Here is a 21,281-nt window from a genome sequence, read left to right as displayed (position 1 = left end):
TCTATCCAGCCGTCAAGAAAAAGTCTGGAGATATCACACAAAAAGCTCCACGATGGAATGCTTCCATTGCGCAAGTAAACCACCTGCAATCGCAAAACACAAGAGTCAATTTGGAAATACTAAATTAAGCGTTTTTTCAGTTTTTCTGTCAATCTGAAGATAAGCAACAGTAAGATGTATTGTGACCGAAGCAAAAGCTGGTTTGTCAGAATACCTATCAAATCCCTGCTTATTTCATAATCGGTAGCTGAATAAGCTGTGGATTAAAACCCAGCTGCAGCTTGGGTCGGTTTTCATCTCTGTTTTTTGATGGTTTTCCGTCCTCTCTGTCGTTTACATTGTCACCACTTCCCTTTCCTACATGGACAGCCATGAGTCACGGCGCTCTTAAACTCAGGCCTTCAACATCAGCGCCGTGTACCTGAGTGTTGGCCGGCAGTGTCACTTACTAATCTGTGCAACTTCTTTTCAGAGACTTGCCCTTGGACGATGTGCAGCTCTCTGCACATCGTTTTCTCCACTGTCGCACCAGCTGATTTAGTGTCTGACGGAACATGAAGGTCCAGCAGATCTCTGACAGAGAGTCACACACCTGAGACGCTCACCACCCACTGTAACAGGAGCTCATTTGGTGTGTGTGTGTGTGTGTGTGTGGATCGCTGGTTAAGTTTTGAAGTTAATGCAAATCTATTGGGTTAGGGTTAGGACGGGGGTAACATTAGCATGCTAGCGGTGTGATTCGCGTCACTTTGGTCCACACTGAAACATCTCAGCTATTGGATGGATTGATGTGACTTTTTTTCCAATCCTACTGACTTTGGGGATCTTCTCTAGCGCCACCATGAGGTCGACATTTGGGGGGGTTTTTTGGAGTGAAATGTTGGGGCAACTATTGGATGGATTGCCATGAAATGCGGGGCACACATTGGTGTCCCACTCAGGAGATCCCTTAACTTGGTTGGGTCCAAAACGTTTGAAATCAAAACTCAGGAGGATCCCATGAGTCTCAGCTGTGTTTCTGTGTTTAGAGCTAATTAGCAAAGGTCAGCGTGTTAAAATGCCAAACATTTGGTGGTGAGCATGGTAATTATTACACCTGCTAAACATCTGCGCCTCATTGTCGTAGCATTTAGCTCAAAGAACCATGACCGAAGTGCAGCCTCACAGAGCAGCGGCCCCTTTCTCGTTAACTGCTTGGCACTAACTTCCACAACTGATTCAAATGTGATGGGCAAAGGCCGCGACTCAGGAATTCATATGCTGATAATGACAATTTCACACAAATGTCTTACAGAATAAATTAGCCTTTCTCCGACGGTACCGCAAAGGAGGATGCAACGTGGTCTACATGGTGATCTGTTCACGCACACAAAAAGAGATTAACGAGTTATTTTCTTTAACAGTATTAATATTGGGCTGGTATTTATACTTAACATGTGGCTATGTATTATGATTTATTGGAAGAAACAAAGCAATTCTATGTAAAATCTCAAATTCAACACCGCAATGAAAGGATCCTTTTTATCATAACCTCATTTTTCCATCACTGCAGCGACTGGACTGTGAACCAGGCTCCTTTTTTACATTTTTCTTGTGTAGCATAAAGGGAGTTAAACTGCACATCATTGTGAAACCCTGCATGTTGTAGAATGACAATACATGAAGCTTGGACCTTGAAGGGGACGGAGGGAGGGAAGTATGGAACAAAGGAGCAAGAGTGAAGGAAGTGTTATCATGCTAGGGAGTGTGTGAGTGAATGTAAAGTTATGTGAACTGGATCACTGTCTCTGTGGGTCAGTTGTGACCCCCTGCTCTTCTCCTCTCCTCCTTTTTTAACCTCTCTCTTTTATCAGACTTTCATCCCCTCCTTTCAGTGCATCGCTGCCGTTTCCTCTCTTTTCCCTCTCAGCTGGGTCCTCCCTTGTTAATCCACCTCGGTCCCATTCTCCTGCTCTCCTGCTCTGTCTTCATTTGAACTTGTTGCTGTCTTCCTCATCCCTCTCTCCTCTTTTCTCTCCATCCTCACTCTCTTCCTCTGTATCACTTTTCTTGTCCCCACCCTCTCCTCCTCCTCGCCTCACTTTTGTATAATCACACTTCTTCGTCTTGTCCAAAATGATATCCTCCGTATCTAACTCCACCTCCCTCTCCTCCCGTTCCACTCTTTCTTCTCTCCTTGTAAACTTTTGTGAAAATGTGATGTGCTTTTAAACGCGCGTAAATCACAGTCATTTTGTGCCATTACCGTGATTACCACAAACAAACAAGACCATTACAGGGAGATTTTGCATCTCCTGCCGACCTCCACGGAGCATTTTGTATGACATGTTGCAGGTTGAGGGCTGCCAAAGAAATGCACACAAGAATAGGATGCTATTGCTAGTAGCCTAAATTGAAGCAGAGCGTGGAGAGTTTCTGGTAATGGCAGAGGGAATGACAATTACCTTCAGCATGTTTATCTAGAAAGTGAGAAACATGTAATCATTGATTTCCTTGCAGTTTAGATACCGAGGTAGGAAAAACATGACGTAGATCCTTAAATGGCCACTTGAGGCTGATTGGGGAAGCTAGTCCATCCCCATAGACCCCCATGTTTAAACTTTACAGCTGAAAGAAACCTGGCAACCTCTGGGTCTGAAAAGTGAAGCCGATAGTGTCTTCAATTTGCATTCTCTCTACTGACCAGCAGGGGGAGACTTATCTGGTTGCAAAAAGATGTCCGGTTGTATAGAAGTCTATGAGAAAATGATTACTTTGCACTTGATTTATTATCTCAGTAAACATTGTTAATGTGGTCTCTCTCCCTAGTTTCAAGTCTTCTTCAATACAGCATGATGTTCATTTAGTAAACTATGATTCCATTTAGAGGAAAAAGGACCATAAAAGTGGAGTATACTTAAGGGCGGGGCTACCATGTGATTGACAGGTTGCTACCCTACCAGAGCTGTACATGGCATCAGTCTTCCGCCATCCAAATATGGTCACTTAACCCAAATCCAAGATGGCGACGGCCAAAACGACGACCTCTCAAACCAGTGTGTGTTTTCAGCTTATGAAAGTTAATTGTAACGTTTGTACTTAACTCCTCCCTCTCATGTCCAAACACCAATGGGTGACATGATGGTGAGTTTGTCCACTTCTCAAATACAGTCTATGGTGAACATTGGTCATTTTAGATCTTTGAAAAAAAATGCATCTATGTATTTTGAAATAAACATTTTGTGACATTTTCAAATCTTAGAAATGTTCCAGAGCCATAATCTGCTTGACGTCCATTTTCATGCCTTGAGTCATTTCCTGTCTAGCATAGAATTGGGACAAAGCTCCTCCCACACTAGTAGTACTGGTTTAACTGGCTTTATGGAATCAGTATACTGATATTGACTTTTTTTTCCACCCTTCCTGTCTGGATATTCACCCGTTGCTCCATTGGTCTTTCTTGGCTTAATGCCAGCTTGTGTGTTTCCTCTGGCTGTCTATACTCACACACACACACACACACACACACACACACACACACACACACACACACACACACACACACACCTATCTGTGTGTGTGTCCATCTATGTGTGTTTTATGTGTTTGTGAGAAGACGGAGTGAGGTCTGAGGCCTCTCCGGGCTGCTACAAAAAAGAAGGATGGGCGCTGACTTGTAAACACACACACACACACACACACACACACACACACACACACACACACACACTCATGCACTTGTTTTCTCCACACTGCCCCAGGGAAGAGGGGAGGCTTTGAGACCTTCAGTCAACCAGAGAATAAAAGGCCTTTTTCTTTTGGGCATATCCCAAAAGGATGCATGCAGACTTTCTCATTCCGTTGTAATCAGCTGCAGCGCCGCACTAAATCCATCACTTCTCTCGCCGCTCCCTGCCAAATAACAAGGCTTTGTCCGATGCCTTATGATAGATAATGTGTTGTGCAGTTCATAAAGTGGTGGTAATTCTGCGGAGCGACGGGTGGGAGTGCGGCTCCCCGCTACAATAACACCACAGCGCGGAGCCATTTTGTCCCAATAATTGATGAGAGGCTCGCAAGCCTCCGAGAAGTGGAGCGCACTTTGCTGTCCTTGGATGAGAGTACTCACCCTCTGTCATGTCAAATTGACAATTTTGTTCTTTTCTCTGTCAATGTCTCTCTCACTTCATAGTCGTCCATTTTGAGACAAATTGCCTCATGAATCCCTTTCTCTGTCTCTTCCTCTTCGCAGGGAGATGAAGTGCTTACTGTCATTAAGACGAAGGCTCAGTGGCCGGCGTGGCAGCCGCTCAACCTGTAAGTATCACTCAATGTCAGTTTCACTGGATGGGAGAGGAATAACGGGAATCAACCGTAAACTGAAATCAACATTCATTTTCTTTGCTATGATTTTAGCACTATATATATCTCCTCGGTGCCTGTTTCGATTTGTGTACTATTTGGTCCCACTTAGAAAATAAGTAATATAAGTTTGATTTACTTTTTGGCAAAGTTTCAGCTCTTTACTTGATACAGTCGTTTCAAAATCAAGTTCCATAAAGGAAACATTTGGTTTCGGAAAAAGATTGTGAAATACATAATTAGGTTTGGACAACAAAACTACGGGAGCCTGAAATTAATTAATTAATTAATTAATTAAATACATTGATGATATAATGAATCATTACATACAAATAATTCAGCGTTTGCGCCCATTAGCAGTTTGTTCTTGTTCAATTGTGGGAAAGTGGCAGAAATATGACTTTATGACAGTTATATATTGTGTTCATTATTTATAATATTTGTTTCTTTAATTTATCTCTCCATAAAAAAAGAAAAGGCGTAACTTTTCCTTTGAAGCCGAGCACATTTACATGAACACAAGTAGACCAATGACATTACGTAATAATACAACACTGACATTATGTTCATTATGCAACGTGAACAATGGAAAATGATTTATGCTTCGTGCACCGACCTTACAGCATATATTTACACATTTCTTGTAGCATATATTCACAATACAGAGGGAGAGTTTGAATCCTCTCTCTGACCAATGGAAGTCACTACATCACGTCTCTTGATGGACGTCTCCCTAATGTGTTCACCCTCGTTTTCAGCACGATTGTGCTTCACAATCTCTGTTATGGAAAGCTGTTAGAAACATAGTTTGGTGTCTTAACTTAAGTGTAGAGAATTGTATGACCTATCAAATGTTTTGGTCCGGTGGCAAAGCTAAAAAAAACACAAAGCTGCTTTTCATTTTTGGGGCCCACAAACCAAGCTGCCCAACTTTCCTTCAAAACAAGATTAACATAACATAATCTGTTCTGTGGACGAAGACACACAGAATTCGTGCTCAGTGATCCGTACATTACATTTCATCGCAAATACCGCATCTACATAATTTAAGCCCGTGCCGAATGATCAATGGAAACAATATGTGACGACATGTTGCAGAAATCTTTAAGATGACCTTTCCATGAATCACATCTTCATTATGAGCGATATCAAATGTTCATTAGCTGGATAAGTTCTTCAAAGTTTAAAAAAAAACAACATTGGGGGTTAGTGGGCTCAAGCCAAAGGGAGTCCACAACATAGCACTCCTATTAAATCCAACCGCTGTGAGGAAGAGAGACAGTCTATTGAATAGTTTTCAATAGACTTTTCATATCACTCTACTACTTTTTTTTATACCCTGTACTGTTTTTATACATTCCTGTTTATACTCTGAACATAATGTGTTTGTATGTAAGAACGTATGTATAGTTGAGAAACTATAAGAGAGTAACATTCTTTTGTTTTGGCTCCTCAACATTTCAGCCTGATAGCAATAAAACGGCATAACATGGTAATAAAATACAGTTACAAACGATGTGCACACGGTGTGTATAACACTGTAATGTGATTTATGTGGATACAGTGCGCAAATACTTGTGTGAGCCTGATGAAAACAGCTGCCTAGCATCTCATTTGCCCAGAGGCTGCGGTACCGCTTGCCAGGCGGCAGCAGCCGAAGGGGTTCGGGGTGACTGGGGGTCTCTGGTAATCCGGTGGGATTTACTGCCACAACAATCGCTCTAAATGTCCTGAATGGCGAGCAGCTCACCGCTCTTGATCTTGAACAATTACAAAATGATTCTTAATTGTTTTATGATGTCTTCTTTTATGCAGCTCTTAAAAAGCCAGGCTGAATAATCACACTCTCTGGCATCCTGCGCACTCTTTGGAACTAGCTCAAGAGCAATTAGAAACCTATCACAATTCTGGCCCCCAGCACTGCACACACACACACACACACACACACACGCACACACACACACACACACACACACACACACACACACACACTCACACACACTAATGTACCGTATCTTTCACCAAACATCTGTTTAATTAACCCTCCTAGCGTTGTCTGTCATTCGCGATACATTGTGCCGCTATTATTTTTACTAATGAGAATCTTCGCGCGCACACACACACACACACACACACACACACACACACACACACACACACACACTCACTCCATGTGAGCATGAAATATGAGCTCATTTTGTTCAATTTTGCATGCAAAGTTATGAAGTTGTTCAAAAAAAAAGTTGTGTTTGTACTTGCAGTATGTGTCGGTTAAGACGTGATAATTAAGATACCAGGGACTGTTTGTCATACAGAAACTACCCTATTATCATCTTTGAGTGATTTATTATAGTCTGTCGATTTTTAGACATTGAGAGGGAACATTTCATTGTGAGCTATTTTCTGCCGCTAATTGGACATTTCAGAGGTTCAATTATCCAGCAATTAGAAGAGGTTGAGTCGGGTCAGAGGTCTTGACATCGCAGCCTTTTACCAATTCAACAAAAAGATGCTGACTTAGAGCTTTCTCATCATACTATTCAATTATCTGGAGATTAACTTTTGTTTGTTTCCCTTTTCTTTGCCCGCCCGTGTCACCAGGCGTGCAGCTCCATCGGCTGAGTTTTCCGTGGACCGAACCCGTCACCTGATGTCCTTCCTCACCATGCTGGGGCCTAGCCCAGACTGGAATGTGGGGCTGTCGGGAGAGGACCTCTGCACCAAGGAGTGTGGCTGGGTCCAGAGGCTGGAGACGGACCTCATTCCCTGGGATGCAGGCACTGACAATGGTGTCACATACGAGGTAATGTAGCTTAATGTCACTGCTTAGTTCAGAGGTAGGGGCAATGGTAGAAACCTGAGAGCTGTAGCATCCAATAGAGGCTGGCCGTTGTCGTGACATCACACACTGGTTTGTGGACTGCGGTTTTGAAGCCTTGAGTTGGGCATTTTGGCCATCGCCATTTTGGATTTTGACCATCGCCATCTTGTTTTTTGCAACTGGTGTCACGGGACACATGTACATCAGTAAATGACAGTACATCAATGACTGTACATCAATGACTGTACATCAATGACTGTACATCAGTAAATGACTGTACATCAATGACTGTACATCAATGACTGTACATCAGTAAATGACTGACAACAGTACAACACAACTATGTGACTCTGCACTGCTTAAACATTGCATTTGTTTCCTTGGTCCTGGAATGTCACTAAAACCAAGCAGATGATGCACCATTACTCTGGAAACACATTGTGTAGGTTCACCATTAGATAATGCATGCGTCCTACCGTACAGCAGGCATTGAATCACTGCCACCTACGGGCAGAATCGTGGAAACACAAGTCGTCTTGTTCAACTTTGCACAAAGCAAAGACTAAACTAAATTTGTGGCGTGCTAATGTCTCCCATGTGATGTCTTCCCGACCAAAGATCATGCGGAGTGAGTTCATTAGGTTGAGGTTGATGTTTGTTCCCAAATCAAAGTGTCTTAAGTTACCGTTACAGCGCTGCAGATGAGAACGTGACTTCATATCTCATTGTCATACTTCCTTTGTGGATGTCTGATTTAGTACTCCTGCGTATGTTAAGTTGGTTTGAAACTTGAAACAGCACAGAGTTCACCTGTAAGAACAAAGAGAATGATTCATGTTTCAGGAAAAGAGAAGAAGAGGACATCTACCTACCTTACCCTTTTAGGTCAGACCGGGGAATAAAATGAATGCACCCATTACAGTGTTATTACTTTTTATTAATTCCTGTTTGTATACTTAAATTACCGGCGCTCCACTGTTCCCTTCCCCTCTAGAGAAATCATGTTGTTCTCCTTCTAAAAGCCTGTTTCACAGACACTGTACGCTGCTATTGGGTTAGTATTCTTGTCCCACAAATAATTCCCATGTCCTACATTTTTGGCTGTTTAACTTTGATTACTCTTACCATTGCCCAGTGGAAGACTCCGACTGCCCTCCCTCGGGTTGTATTTCACACTCGGTACACGGTACAAGAGCAGATGTTCTCCTCTAGGACGCCAACCGTTCCAACACCAATGCTAATGTGAGAGGGTGGGGAATACTCTCCCTTCAAATCATTGTCATCTTTATTGGTAGCATCTTATTATTTGCGCTTGTTTTCAGGAGGAGTCACTGGGGGCTTGACGTGTTCCAGAGGCATGAGATATTTTGTATATAAGATACTTAAAGCTGCATTAATCGATTGCTTTTTATGGCCACCTGGGGGCAACTCAAGCAGCAGTGAACGCAGCTTTGACATATTATCGCCTTAAAGTTTAAAGCTATTATAACTGCGTTAGACACGTGGCGTTCTTTTACCTATCAAGCTGTCATTGAGCAACATTAGCATTCATTAGGGTTCTTGTTTGTGACCACTTGACAAATATAAGTCGGTTTTGGTCTCCAGTGGGAAATATCTTTAACTTTATCCGTCCGTTGTGGCATAAAGTCAGTTCACAGAGCTTCTTTGCCAGCCACTGTAGCTGGAAGACAGCGCTGATGAGGGCAGTAAGACCGAACCAAGACTGTGAAGTTGCAGATGGCAAAACCAAAACAATGAGCTGAAAGGCGCTAAAACATACTGAGTATAGCAGCTTTAACCTTTGAATATAATACTTTTTTGCTCACTTTATCCTCAGTCACCAAACAAGCCCACCATTCCTCAGGAGAAGATCCGACCCTTGACCAGTTTGGACCACCCCCAGAGCCCGTTCTACGACCCCGAGGGAGGGGCAATTACCTCTGTAGCCAAGCTGCTGGTGGAACGCATCGCTAGAAAGGTACAATGCAGTGTGTAAAAGTAGGTATGCGTATATAGAGTGTTTCTTGGCAAAAAAATGCCACGTATTAGCTTTTTACAAAACTTCCAATCATCTACAACCTTGTCGACAAAACCACTTTGTCGTTTTTTGCTTTAGTCTCCAACTGTCGTGGAATAGTTACTCAACTTCTTTGATAACTGGGAGAAATATCTGACAGTGATAGGACGTACAGCTCCAACGCTGTATTATGCAAGTAAAACGCCATTTTAAAACAACATTTGGAGCAAATTTGGGCTAACTTGCACGTGACCGTCTGCCAGCAAATGTACGCTGTAGCTGATAGCTCTGCGATGTAGATGCAAAAGTACTTGAAACTCATGTGGTCAAGTCTATTTATAGTGATTATATTAATTTCAAGTGTGCTACAAATTGAATAGCTTGCTAAATGTGAGCTACATCCGCTTTTGTGTGAAAATGTAAAAAAAAGATTTGTCATTTATGTACAATTAACACCGTAAGCAGGACTTCAACAACGAGCAACTGCGTCGAAGTATCTGATGAAACAAGACTGCTTTGTGAAGACGCTGTCTAACTATTTAAACTGTTGATCACACACACACACACACACACACACAGGCCTGGAGGTGAACTTAGAATATAATTACATTTCAATCATGTTGACACAACACACAGAATTCCTGAAATACTGTTGTCTCATACACATCCAATGGAGATCTATTGAGATAACAGAGACAACGGCGTAATCATCAAGGTTTCGTGCTGAAAGCGTTTTTCCTTGTGTGAGCAGGGAGAGCAGTGCAACGTGGTCCCGGACACCATAGACGACATCGTCGCTGATATTGGACAGGAGGAGAAGGAGGAAGGTAACAGTAAATGCTCACACCCTCACAAATAAAATGGGAGTAGGGCAGACGTTGAACTGGTTTCTGTGGTACGAGAGGACTGTTGCTAGTCGTTATGGCGACGACACACGTCAGTGGGGCGGTAAAGTGTTTGAGAGAGCGGACGCAGCCCCGGAGGCGGACGGCTGGCTAGTTAGCTAGCTAGGCTGTAACCAGTGTAGCGTGAAAGGTGTGGTGGAATTAGCTAGCTAACTGGCCAACTGTCCGCTAACGAAGCATTAAGTTGTTTGTCTGTTTGATTTATACGGAAGTCAGCCCGCTACAACGGTCACAGTGCAACGGTACACATAAAATGGCCGCAGCTCTGGTCATCCTGCTACGTTCATTTGGTTGGAAAATGTCCTTTTACTCTGATTTGATTACTATAAACACACCTTTTCTCGATTACAGTTCTTCAGGGAAAGACCCTAACAAGGTATAATGGATGCACTTTAAGGGCTTGATGGAGCGTTTTATTCAGACCCTGTCATTACGCGATATTGCATTCCTTTATGCATTCTTTGAACTCTTCAATTCACTATGTGTGCGCAAAACATTCACGTTAACCATCCACTTACGGACCGAGCGGATACCGTGGCGCTCCAGGACACACACACACACACACACACACACACACACACACACACACACACACACACACACACACACACACACACTCGTTACAGACTCAACCGGTGTAGATAGAGTCACAGATGGGCTCAGGTCAGGTGATCAGAACACAGAGAGAACCTGTCCTGTACCGATCGACCACACTTCATGTCCCGCCATGCATCACAGATCCTGTCACGAAAGCAGTATACAATGTATACATGCAAAATGTTCACTGTTATAGTATTTCATTATATAACATATATTGTATATTGATTTAAGATTTATACCACTTTTCATGAATGTGAATGAAAATGTCAGCCCTAGTCTCCTAAAGCGAACGTTCCCATACAACAAATTGTTTTGTTTTTCCTCAAAAACGTTTGTACTCATACTCTGCGGGGGTCTGCGTAGGGAAGAGTGTCAAACAAACACGTCAGGACTTTCACCCAGGAGACCTCTGGTCATGTCCTGTGTGAAATAAAAAGCCAACGTTTACTTATTTTAAGTAATGTACGAAGCTTAAATTCGGTGACAAACATACCTATTTCAAGTTTTTTTTTACTAAACATAACCAAGTAGTGTTTCTCTTTTGCTTGAATTTACAAAGTTAACCACATGTTCAAAACTGCGACCATGAAGAAAAAATACGTACGGAAAAAACAGGTAGAAACACGATTGACTTCCAACGTGGTCGGACAACACGTCACACAAGTTCAGCGCTGTGACCTTAAACCTAGGAAACGAGCCGTCCCCTGCCGGCTTGTTAACCAGCAGATGGGCTGAACGAGACGGACCAGTGCATGCCGCTGTTTGTGGAGTACATTGGCGCTTAGAGACTATTTTAAGTGGCCTCGGGAAAGGGGGGCAGCGTTTTGTCCACGCTGCAGAATTTCTTAACAAGAATCTCCCGCCGGCTAATAAATGTCTTCCTCAGTCAGTCATAGACCATTTCCCTCCTCTCTTACTCTTGCCTGTCCTCTCCTTCTCCGCCATCTCCCGTCTTCTCTGTGTGAGACGACACTACCGAGACGAGGCCGGCCCCTTTTCCTTCCACTGCTTTCACTTACGCTTCAGCCCCGTCTGTCCTCTTCCCTTCCTCTCTGCGTCTCCGGCTCCTTCGTTCCCTCATTCTGCTCCGTCATTACACGTTATCCCGGAGAATTGCACCCGCTCAAGGTTCGTCCCCGAGGCCCGACGGTATATTCTCTCTCGCGTCTCTCTCTCTCTCCCTCATTTTCCCTGGCTCTCTGAGCCCCTTAGAGAGCACTTTTAATTGAAGCCGGTCCCCCTGCTACTTCTTGGAGCTCCAGCTACCGCTGATAATTGGGCAAGACATTCACAAATCACACTCTGCTCTCCCCCTCCAACCCTTCAGATGTCACTCGGTGGCCTCTTGTGGTCCGGTACCTGCGGTAATCACCTGTGGGTACGATGTAAAATAATCAGTGTCAGCCCAAAGGACATCTCACAATGCCTCTCTTTCTCTGTCGGCTCCCGTGTTTCTCACTCAGACGACACACCAGAGACGTGCATCTACTCGGGCTGGTCTCCCTGGTCGGCCTGTAGCAGCGCGACATGCGAAAAGGGTCGCAGGATGAGGCAGAGGATGCTGAAGGCCCAGCTGGACCTCAGCGTGCCGTGTCCCCACACCCAAGATTTCCAGCCCTGCATGGGGCCGGGGTGCAGCATTGAGGGTAAAAAACACACACACACACACACACACACACACACACACACACACACACAGGTGTACAGTTCAGTGTCCTTATCAGAAGTAAAGGTGGGACAGGCTGGGGGGTGTAGTCGTTAATCACTGCACTTACTGGGAAAATGTAGGTAGGGAAGTCCTTGAGCAAGGCACTCTATTGTAGGTGCTACGGAAGTGATCAGCGGCGCTTGTTCTGCGTTGATTTATTATGATATATGATTAATTTAAAATGGATTAGACGGATTAGAGCTGCACAATATTGGGGAAAAATACATATATATATAGATGTACATATATATCTATATATATGTATGTCTATACTGTATATATATTTATTTATATTATCACACACAACCTTCCTTTCACGTCGTGAATACTGCGAGCTTCAGTAGTAGAAAACAATTGAAGATCTCATTTAGCATCATTTCATGCTGAATCAGATGCTCATTTACATCTGTAATGTCAGTGAATACTATTCTAAAGTGAAAGAAATGTTGCAGCCCGGACATGATTAGCGGCAGGCTCACCAGATGTCCTCCATTGTCTTGTTCTTAATAGCGTACAGGACACACATCAGCGGCGTGACTTTTCCACTCGGCCCTAGCTTTGGCCCCATACGGCGCTGCAGGTAGCTCCCTGTACTGTATTTTGTAAATGAAAACAGAAGTATTTTGAAAGTATTTCTCATGTCGGGGGGGAAACCACTGAGACTGAATGTTGTCATTTGATCATCCCCGGCTCTCTGAAGCTCTGCACTTTGCACTCGGCGGTGTGTCGGCAGGACTCGGGTCCCCGGGGACCGCTGGTAGACATCAGACTGGTGTTTTTTTAGGTTCATAGAATGTCCCGGAATTCACGAATATGTAGGATATTACTACAGACGGGGGCGCCCAATCTTTCACTGATGTTCGGCGTGAACCAGGAATATCCAAATACTTTACAAACGTACCGGCGTCGGGCGGGGAGCAGTGTGCCCCTTCAGCACACAGACAAAGTTCTCATGAGTTCATCGCGTTCCTGTAACAATGGGAGAGCAAGCTTTTCATTAAAATGTGTATTTCACAATTGGAATCGCAGGTTGTGAATACACTAGATGTATCATCACACAAACACAAACTTTTGTGGCACACTTTAAACGATATGCTGAAAAACAATTATTTTTCACCTCCAAACTTTATCACAAACACAATGGTATTATTGTCTTCTGTCGCACTTCATCGCACAAATTAGCATTAAAAAAACCCAACAAAGACTGCATTCCTTTGTTGCTGTAATCCTTGTTTTCCTTTGATCAGTGAGCCCTCAAAATAATAGGCAGATTAAAGCTCAGGTCTTCATCTTGTCATGACTAAAACCCACAGTGGATGGTTGATTTTGGCTGATCTGCAGGTGGAAACACAAAGCCGCTGCCTCATTTATATTTCACGGCCTAGCGCCGTTGTTTGTGTAGCCGCTGCGAAGAAACGGGTGAAACAGAAGGAGCCGGGAGCTGACTGGGAACGTCGGTGAAGCCCACACGCACCTGAAGTCGATACGGTTACTTTGAGAGGATCTGTCACGAAACACAAATCCCTAATCACACAGTGTAAACATCGGTGATTTGGAAACCCTAATTACTTCACTGAAACACACGATTATGCGCATCAGCCGTTTGCGCTGAGCGTCCTCCTGCATCCCGAAAACCAGGATTTAAATGTGCTTACCTTTAGACTTTAAAGAAATGGACCCACCGTGTCGTTATGGTGGAGATGACAGGGACAACTCCAGGACTGTGTGTTCGTTAAGATGCAGAAACAAAGTGGAGCAGCGAAGACATGAACAACGACGACGACAAAGCAGAGAGTCGCTGGAATCCAAGAATCAAAATTGGACTAATCTCTTCCTGCCTCTCTCGCTGTTGTCGGAGGAGAAACTTTTCTTGATTTCCGTCTAAGATGTCAGTTTGATGCTCTCTCACTCCCCCCCCCCCCCAAAACCTACACACTCATAAACAAAACCCCAGGAGATGACTTTTGTCCAATTTCCAGATGTCAGTTTTTGAAAAGAAATGCTTAGAGGCAGCGCCCGTCTTCCCCTCGCTCAGAGCTTCTCACACACACACACACACACACACACACACACACACACACACACTCCGGCCTGTTCTTATCGATATATCAGACAGCAATGGCTTTTTGCTACAGAGCGCCTCCTTTGTTTTCATTCAGAGCACCGTTGGCGTGCGGCGGAGGATTTGATAATTGCGGGCTCCACAGATTGATTGATATTATTAAGAAACACTCTGGCTCTCTGGAGGCCTCATTCACGTATCTTTTATCAATACTTCGCTCAGTTCTGCTTTATTAGGCCACAGCCGGTAAGCAATGCCGCTTTCTGTTGATTTCTCAATACAATTTGATTTACACGTGGCCTGCTTCAAAGCGCGGTCAGACTCCTCTAGTGAGGGGAGGGATAGGGAGGGATAGGGAGATCTGGAAGCGCTGTGCTGGCTAATAGTGATGAAATACACCAAAGTGGAGCCTCGTTAAAGCCAGAGAAGCTGCAGTTCACTTTTCAGCTGACATACCAGCCGGGGGTCATACATATTGACTTCCACTCCCTCAGGCCCTCGCTGTGAAGAGGACTGTCCTTCAGGCAACTTGCCTTATTAAAAAAGAGAGCCAAAGCAGATTCGGAGGAAGAGCTTTCTCTGAAAGTGGCGGCTTTGAGACGATTCAACAGACTGAAATCCGAGAAGCTGTTAGAGGGGAGTCTGGTGTGGCATGAAGGAAGACTGCCCCGTAACCGGAGGACCTGGGCTCAACCAAGTCCCCAAGTCACTGAGAAAGCTGATCCCTCCTGGCTTCTCCTACACGTACCAGGATGCATTGCGAGCGTAGATTTAGCTGCTTCTGATAGATAAACAAAACAAGCTAATACAGTTTCACTGAAGCGGCTATTCTCACACCTGCACCAAGAAACATAACAATACGCCTATCGACAGACTGAGAATATAATGTCCTCAGGTGAGGGAACCGATCGTGAAACAGAAAGGTTTTGTTGTACAAACCCAGAACCTTTTCTAATAATAAAGCAGCAAAGAGAAAAGAAATGGAACTAAAATGTCCGGATGCTCTCCTGAAAGCGTCTCTCGCTGCTCTTCTTTTCCCGGTGGACAGAGCCCTCGACGTGTATGATGTCGGAGTGGATCAGCTGGTCGGCCTGCAGCGTGTCCTGCGGGATGGGGATGAGGTCTAGAGAGCGCTATGTCAAACAGTATCCTGAGGACGGCTCGCTCTGCCAGCTCCAGACTGAGGAGACGGAGAAGTGTGTCGTCAACGATGAATGCTGTGAGGCCTTTGTCTATTGTATTGCTGTGTGACTGTGTCTGTGTTGAGAATTTAAAAAAAAGTATAATAATAATTGAATATAGTAGAATGTTCTTCCACGATGTAGTGACTTTGATTTGTTACCGTCTTTTCACATATATGAGTTGTGTATATGTGTGTACACTATTTAAATGTTCTTGTTCTGTCGGTTCAGGTGTACAAGCTCCCAAAATGGAATTTAGCACTCTTACGCTAAGTTTAGCAGTCGATCCCCAAAACTGGACATCTCTGTGGCGGGAACGTCGGCGAACAGCGAAATACTAAATGTGTGTTTTTGGTGTTTTGTGTTCTTCTCCGCAGCACCCAGCAGCTGTGTGGTCACCGAGTGGGCAGAGTGGGACCCCTGCAGCGTCACCTGCGGCTTGGGCATGAGAAGACGCGAGCGCATGGTGAAGATGCCCCCTATAGACGGATCAATGTGCAAGACCGAGGTGGCAGAAGTGGAGAAATGCATGATGCCAGAGTGCCGTAAGTAAAATGTATTTTTCTTTCATTTCTTTGGTTTTTTATGCCTCAGAGGTGAACGTGAACATGAGATCTCAGGAACTTAATTATGTCTGGCACAAACACCCACTTGTGGCACGTTTTGACCAAGCAGTCCGGTTCAGTTTGGTTTGTTACGCATGTCAGCAAAAGTTGTGGATCGTACCAATAGATCCCCTCTGCGCTCGGTACCACCTCGGTTCAGGTTCCAAGCCTGAAGAAGGTGGAGTTAAAACACTGCATTAGTCAGAGAGAACCGTCACTAGCGCGACACCAGACATACCAGCAATATTTCATTCTCTTGACCAATCTTCTTTAACATCACATTACATTCATTTAGCAGACGCTTTTATCCAAAGCAACTTACAATTCAGTATCTATCTGCACACCGTAGACGCAGCTACGGGAGCCATTTTGGAGTTAACTGTCTTGCTCAAGGACACATTGACATGAGACTAGCGGAGCAGGAGCAGGGGATCGAACCACCGACCCTCTGATTGAAAGGCGGCCCTGCTCTCCACTTAGCCACGGCCATTTAAATTGGCAGCTCGCAAAACAGCTCGCAAAACTACGTGCGTTACACTTTACGATTGACAAAATGCAAACGTTTCCAACGTCTCCAATGGGGGTTGAAATGATGTCGCTACGGCAATCAGCCGAGAACTCCACCCACACCGAGGAGACCCTAACATTAGAAACACGGCTTTGGTTTGTGGACTGCCGTTGTGAAACCTCCAGTTCGGCGATTTTGCTGTCGCCATGTTGGATTACGGCCTTCGCCATGTTGGTTTTTTTTCCGCAAGCGATAAACTGAAGTTTCCATATTTGGAATGAAGAGGAGTGACGTAGAGACTCTGTATACGTCTCTGATAGAGGCAGCAACCTGTCAATCACAGTAAGCCCCGCCCCTAAATCATCCCCTCTTTATGGTCTGTTTGACTCTAAATGTTCCATAATGTACTAAATGAACATCATGCTGTATTGAAGAAGACTGTAAACTAGAGATTGAGACCATAAACTCATGTTTACAATGTTTACTGAGGGAATAAATCAAGAGAGAAGTAGAGTCATTTTAGACTAGACTTCTATACGACCAGAGGAGTCGCCCCCTGGTGGACACTAGAGAGAATGCAAGTTTTAAGACGCTTCTGTATTGACGTCACTGTGACCTCACAAAACACGGTTATGACCAGAACTCTTGAATTCATATGCTAATGATGACAATTTAACACAAATGTGTAATAGGATAAAATAATGAAGCGATGGCCTTATGGACAGACATGGATGTAAACTGCTACTTGACTGGTTTGCCGAGGCTCACGACCACGAGGCGGTACTTCTAGTTCTAGTTCACTGTCGTAAAAGAGCCAACTGATGACAGAGATACTGCACAGGAGCACCAATTAGCTTCCAGCTTCATTACGTAATTAGCACTAATTAGCCCACTGAACTGCAGCACGCGTGCTCGCCTACCTGTATTGTTTGCAGACAGCATCCCCTGCATGCTGTCGCCCTGGTCCGACTGGAGCGAGTGCAGCGTGACGTGCGGGCGGGGCTCGCGAACGCGCCAGAGGATGCTGAAGTCGGATCCCGCGGGGTGCTCCGAGGAGCTGGAGCAGACGGAGAAGTGCATGCTTCCCGAGTGCCGTGAGTACCTGAAGCACTGAGCTGCTGCTGCTGCTGCTGCTGCTGCCGCCGCCGCCCCAGAGAGGAGAGGTCCAGAGAGGCGGCCTCGAACAACTTACTGCGCTGTGCTTTCAGAATGATAGAAACTATGAAGGTAGATTTGTGTCTTTATTACGCAAACAAAAAAATATGTTTTGAAAGCAAATTTCTCGCACTGCAATCAAAAATCAAGTTTGTAAGTTAAAATATATAAACTGAGAATAAATTATTTGTTAGTTTTGCTTATGAAACTATAATTTTTGGTTGCAAAACAAAAACCTTTGCTTTCAAAACCAAAAGCTACGGTTTCAAAACCAAAACCAAAACATAAAGCTACGAGTTGAGTTTGGACGTAGTGGGCGGGGCATACACTGCTGAATGAGCCAGGAGTTTCTATTGGTGGGTTGGACTTACGTCACATGCACGCAGAAAGTGAAGCTTCATGTCAACAACACCTCATGTCGTTCTTTAAAGAAAGAGACTCTACGACACTAACAACATGAAAACAAAGTGAAGTGCTACCAGAGCAATAGAATGTCAACTTACCTCCATGCCGCTCATCACAGTAACCTCTACAGTGGAAGTAGATGCCGGGATCCAAGTCGAACCCACCAATAGAAACTCCTGGCTCATTCAGCAGCGTATGCCCCGCCCACTACGTCCAAACTCAACTCGTAGCTTTACGTTTTGGTTTTGGTTTTGAAACCGTAGCTTTTGGTTTTGAAAGCAAAGGTTTTGTTTGCGTAATAAAGACACAAATCTACCTTCATAGAAACGGGCATTTTTTTTAGCTTTTTAAACTTTAACTTGTTTCCACAAACTGATTGATATACCATCGCCCTGATACCTGCTTGCTTCCCGAGGTGTGGTTTGCGTTTGTAAGGTTTTGTTTCATATGTATTCTTCTCACGCGTGTTCATTTGGAGGTGTCATTTCTCATTTATCGTCAGGTCGTCTGTCCGTCCCGTTCCTGTGAACGCGATATCTCTGGAACGTCTGGAGGGAATTTCTTTGAATTTGGCACCAACGTCCACCTGGACTCAAAACATGTATTTGGCCCTAACTCAACAATTGATATGCTAATCATGACAATTTCACACAAATGTCTCGTAGGATAAAATGACGAGGCATTTTCTTTTGTTCATCTTTCCATTCATAGCAGTAACGCTGCCTGTTTCGCTTCTTGCCGGCATTATTGAGGACGAGACCGTCTTGTTTGAATAAACTTTATTGGAATTGCCAATGGACAAAACCGACCGCGGGTTTCCTGCACAAAGGACCATTAATGTAGTTACGTAGTGTGGATTAACACAAATGTGGTCTCACGTTGTCCAGAGGTTACTTATAATTCATTACAGTGTACTGCATTCTGGGTAAGATAAATGCACGTGACTCCTACATCTCACACTAGTTCACTTGAGCTTTCAGTGAAATGGAATGACACCTCGAGGGACGGGCAGAGGAACAGTTACAATTGGAACATACATACTGACAAACATGAGCTTTTCAATCACGAGAAGAAATACGCCACGAAATGTTTCCTGTGCTTGTATTTGTTCCTTGACATGGAATTGTCTGGCCTCCTTTTCTCTCGTTCTCCGTTCCTTTTGCGTTCTTCCTTCCAGCCGTCGACTGCATGGTCTCCGAGTGGTCCGAATGGTCCGAGTGCAACAAGTCCTGCGGCAAAGGACACACCATTCGGACCCGTATGGTCAAACTGGAGCCGCAGTTCGGAGGCAGCGCTTGTCCCGAGACCATCCAGAGGAAGAAGTGCAAGATCAGGAAGTGCCGGACGAAAGCAAAGGAGGAGAGAGGAGGTGGGGGTGGTGGAGGCGGAGGTGCAGGAGCGGGAAAGAGAAGGAGACGGGGCAAACAGGGAAGAGACGCGGCGGCCGAGGAGCAGCCAGGTTGGTTGGGAACGATCTGTTACGTCAGCTTGGCTACAGGAGACCCAGAGTTGAGACGCCTTCTGTTTCAGGTTGCAGGATGCAGCCGTGGACCGCCTGGACGGACTGCACCAAACCGTGCGAGGGGGGGATCCAGGAGCGCTTCATGGCGGCAAAGAAAAGAGCTAATGGCGCCCTGACGGCTGGTTGCAAGGACCGGAAGGAGATCCGCGCCTGTAACGTTCATCCCTGCTAGGAGGGGGGGGGGAGGTACTGCTGAGCTACAAAGGAGGAGGGGGGGGGGGGGGCGGGACAGGTCAAAAATATGTTTGTTTGATGAAGATGATGGGGAAGCGTTTTGTGTACAGGGAGGGGAGGTGACGGGGGAGATGATGAGCTAGTTTGACACTTTTGGAGACGAGATATGAGTTTCGGTAAGAAGAGGCGATAATGTGCTGTTTAGTAAAGCCATTGTAGGCATTTAGTTACCAGGGCTGACATTTACTTTAGACCACAATGGAAGTATTAGAGAGTCACGTCTGTGTCCTGCAAAAAAAAACTACAACAAACAACAACAAAGAAACAGGTTTACAGCAGTTCTGCCATTGAGGGTAAGGGGGCAAAATCTGCTTCGCTTTATTGGTGTGTGTGTGTGTGTATATATATATACACACACACACACACACACACACACACACACATATATATATATAGGATCTTTTACTCAAGTCAAGAGGCGATACTGCAATATAAATATACTCCATTACAAAATCAAGCCCAAGCATTGAAAAAATGTTTTAAAGTTTGGATTATTATTTAAGATATAAACATCATTAAGGCACAACAAGGACCTGAACACATTTTCTGATGCAGTAATCACAGAAATAATTTGAATCAAAATTCAACACGATCACTTCACACTAGTCGGGTTGATTGTACAGTTTATGTATTCTGTTATTGTTATGAATTGAATATAATGTGAAAGATCCATAATATGTGTCACTAAGTCAGGGTGATCCGTTTTACTCAATGATAAGAGGAGAAGGTTGGAAGTCATCGGCTTAATCAATAGCTGAGCGTCATATTCATAAACCCGCTATAAGTCAGAAAGGAACAAATGGTATTGGAACGCCTCCCAAATCAAAGATAGTTCACTACAGATCATCCACTACAGAGCATTTCTATGACAAAGAGTACTCGTTGTAAAGTCCCTTTCAACCGCAGTCTGGATCATTTTAAGTTGCAAACAAAAAGAAAAACTGAAGATGTGGATTTTAATTTTTTTTGCGAGACACAGACGCTCACACAGGAAGTCTGTAAAGACTGTTGTCTTGATGGATGTACTGTTTATCTCCTATCTAACCAACACTTATACATTACACTACTATGTAAGTACTAAAACAAAACACATTCCCTAATAGGCAGACATTGTTTGAATAGAGATGTTTTATACCGTTAAAGTTAGTCTTTATATACTGTACTGCTGTTGATCTTGTCGTTTTCAGCTGATGTAGCATTAAACCCGCGATAGCGCT

The 21,281-nt window shown here is 44.3% G+C and overlaps 1 protein-coding gene across 1 annotated transcript in view; it reads left to right on the top strand.

The window, feature by feature from the left end:
* LOC137881511 (spondin-1-like) overlaps positions 1 to 20,021 on the top strand; it is a 77,181-nt gene extending 57,160 nt beyond the window's left edge. Inside the window, exons 7-16 of the mRNA XM_068723488.1 lie at positions 4,232 to 4,296; positions 6,943 to 7,144; positions 9,000 to 9,140; positions 9,931 to 10,006; positions 12,148 to 12,330; positions 15,503 to 15,673; positions 16,013 to 16,180; positions 17,684 to 17,842; positions 19,486 to 19,767; positions 19,839 to 20,021. Coding sequence (XP_068579589.1) covers positions 4,232 to 4,296; positions 6,943 to 7,144; positions 9,000 to 9,140; positions 9,931 to 10,006; positions 12,148 to 12,330; positions 15,503 to 15,673; positions 16,013 to 16,180; positions 17,684 to 17,842; positions 19,486 to 19,767; positions 19,839 to 20,002 — 1,611 coding nt within the window. The 3' untranslated portion in view covers positions 20,003 to 20,021. The remainder of the gene's footprint in view (positions 1 to 4,231; positions 4,297 to 6,942; positions 7,145 to 8,999; positions 9,141 to 9,930; positions 10,007 to 12,147; positions 12,331 to 15,502; positions 15,674 to 16,012; positions 16,181 to 17,683; positions 17,843 to 19,485; positions 19,768 to 19,838) is intronic.
* The last annotated feature ends 1,260 nt before the right edge of the window (positions 20,022 to 21,281 follow it).

The sequence above is a fragment of the Cebidichthys violaceus genome, unplaced genomic scaffold, assembly GCF_023349555.1.
Source record: "Cebidichthys violaceus isolate CVI_PGR_0920_01 unplaced genomic scaffold, fCebVio1.0.p SCAF_3, whole genome shotgun sequence".
Classification (NCBI taxonomy): domain Eukaryota; kingdom Metazoa; phylum Chordata; class Actinopteri; order Perciformes; family Stichaeidae; genus Cebidichthys; species Cebidichthys violaceus.
This window is presented reverse-complemented; position numbering and strand designations above follow the sequence as displayed.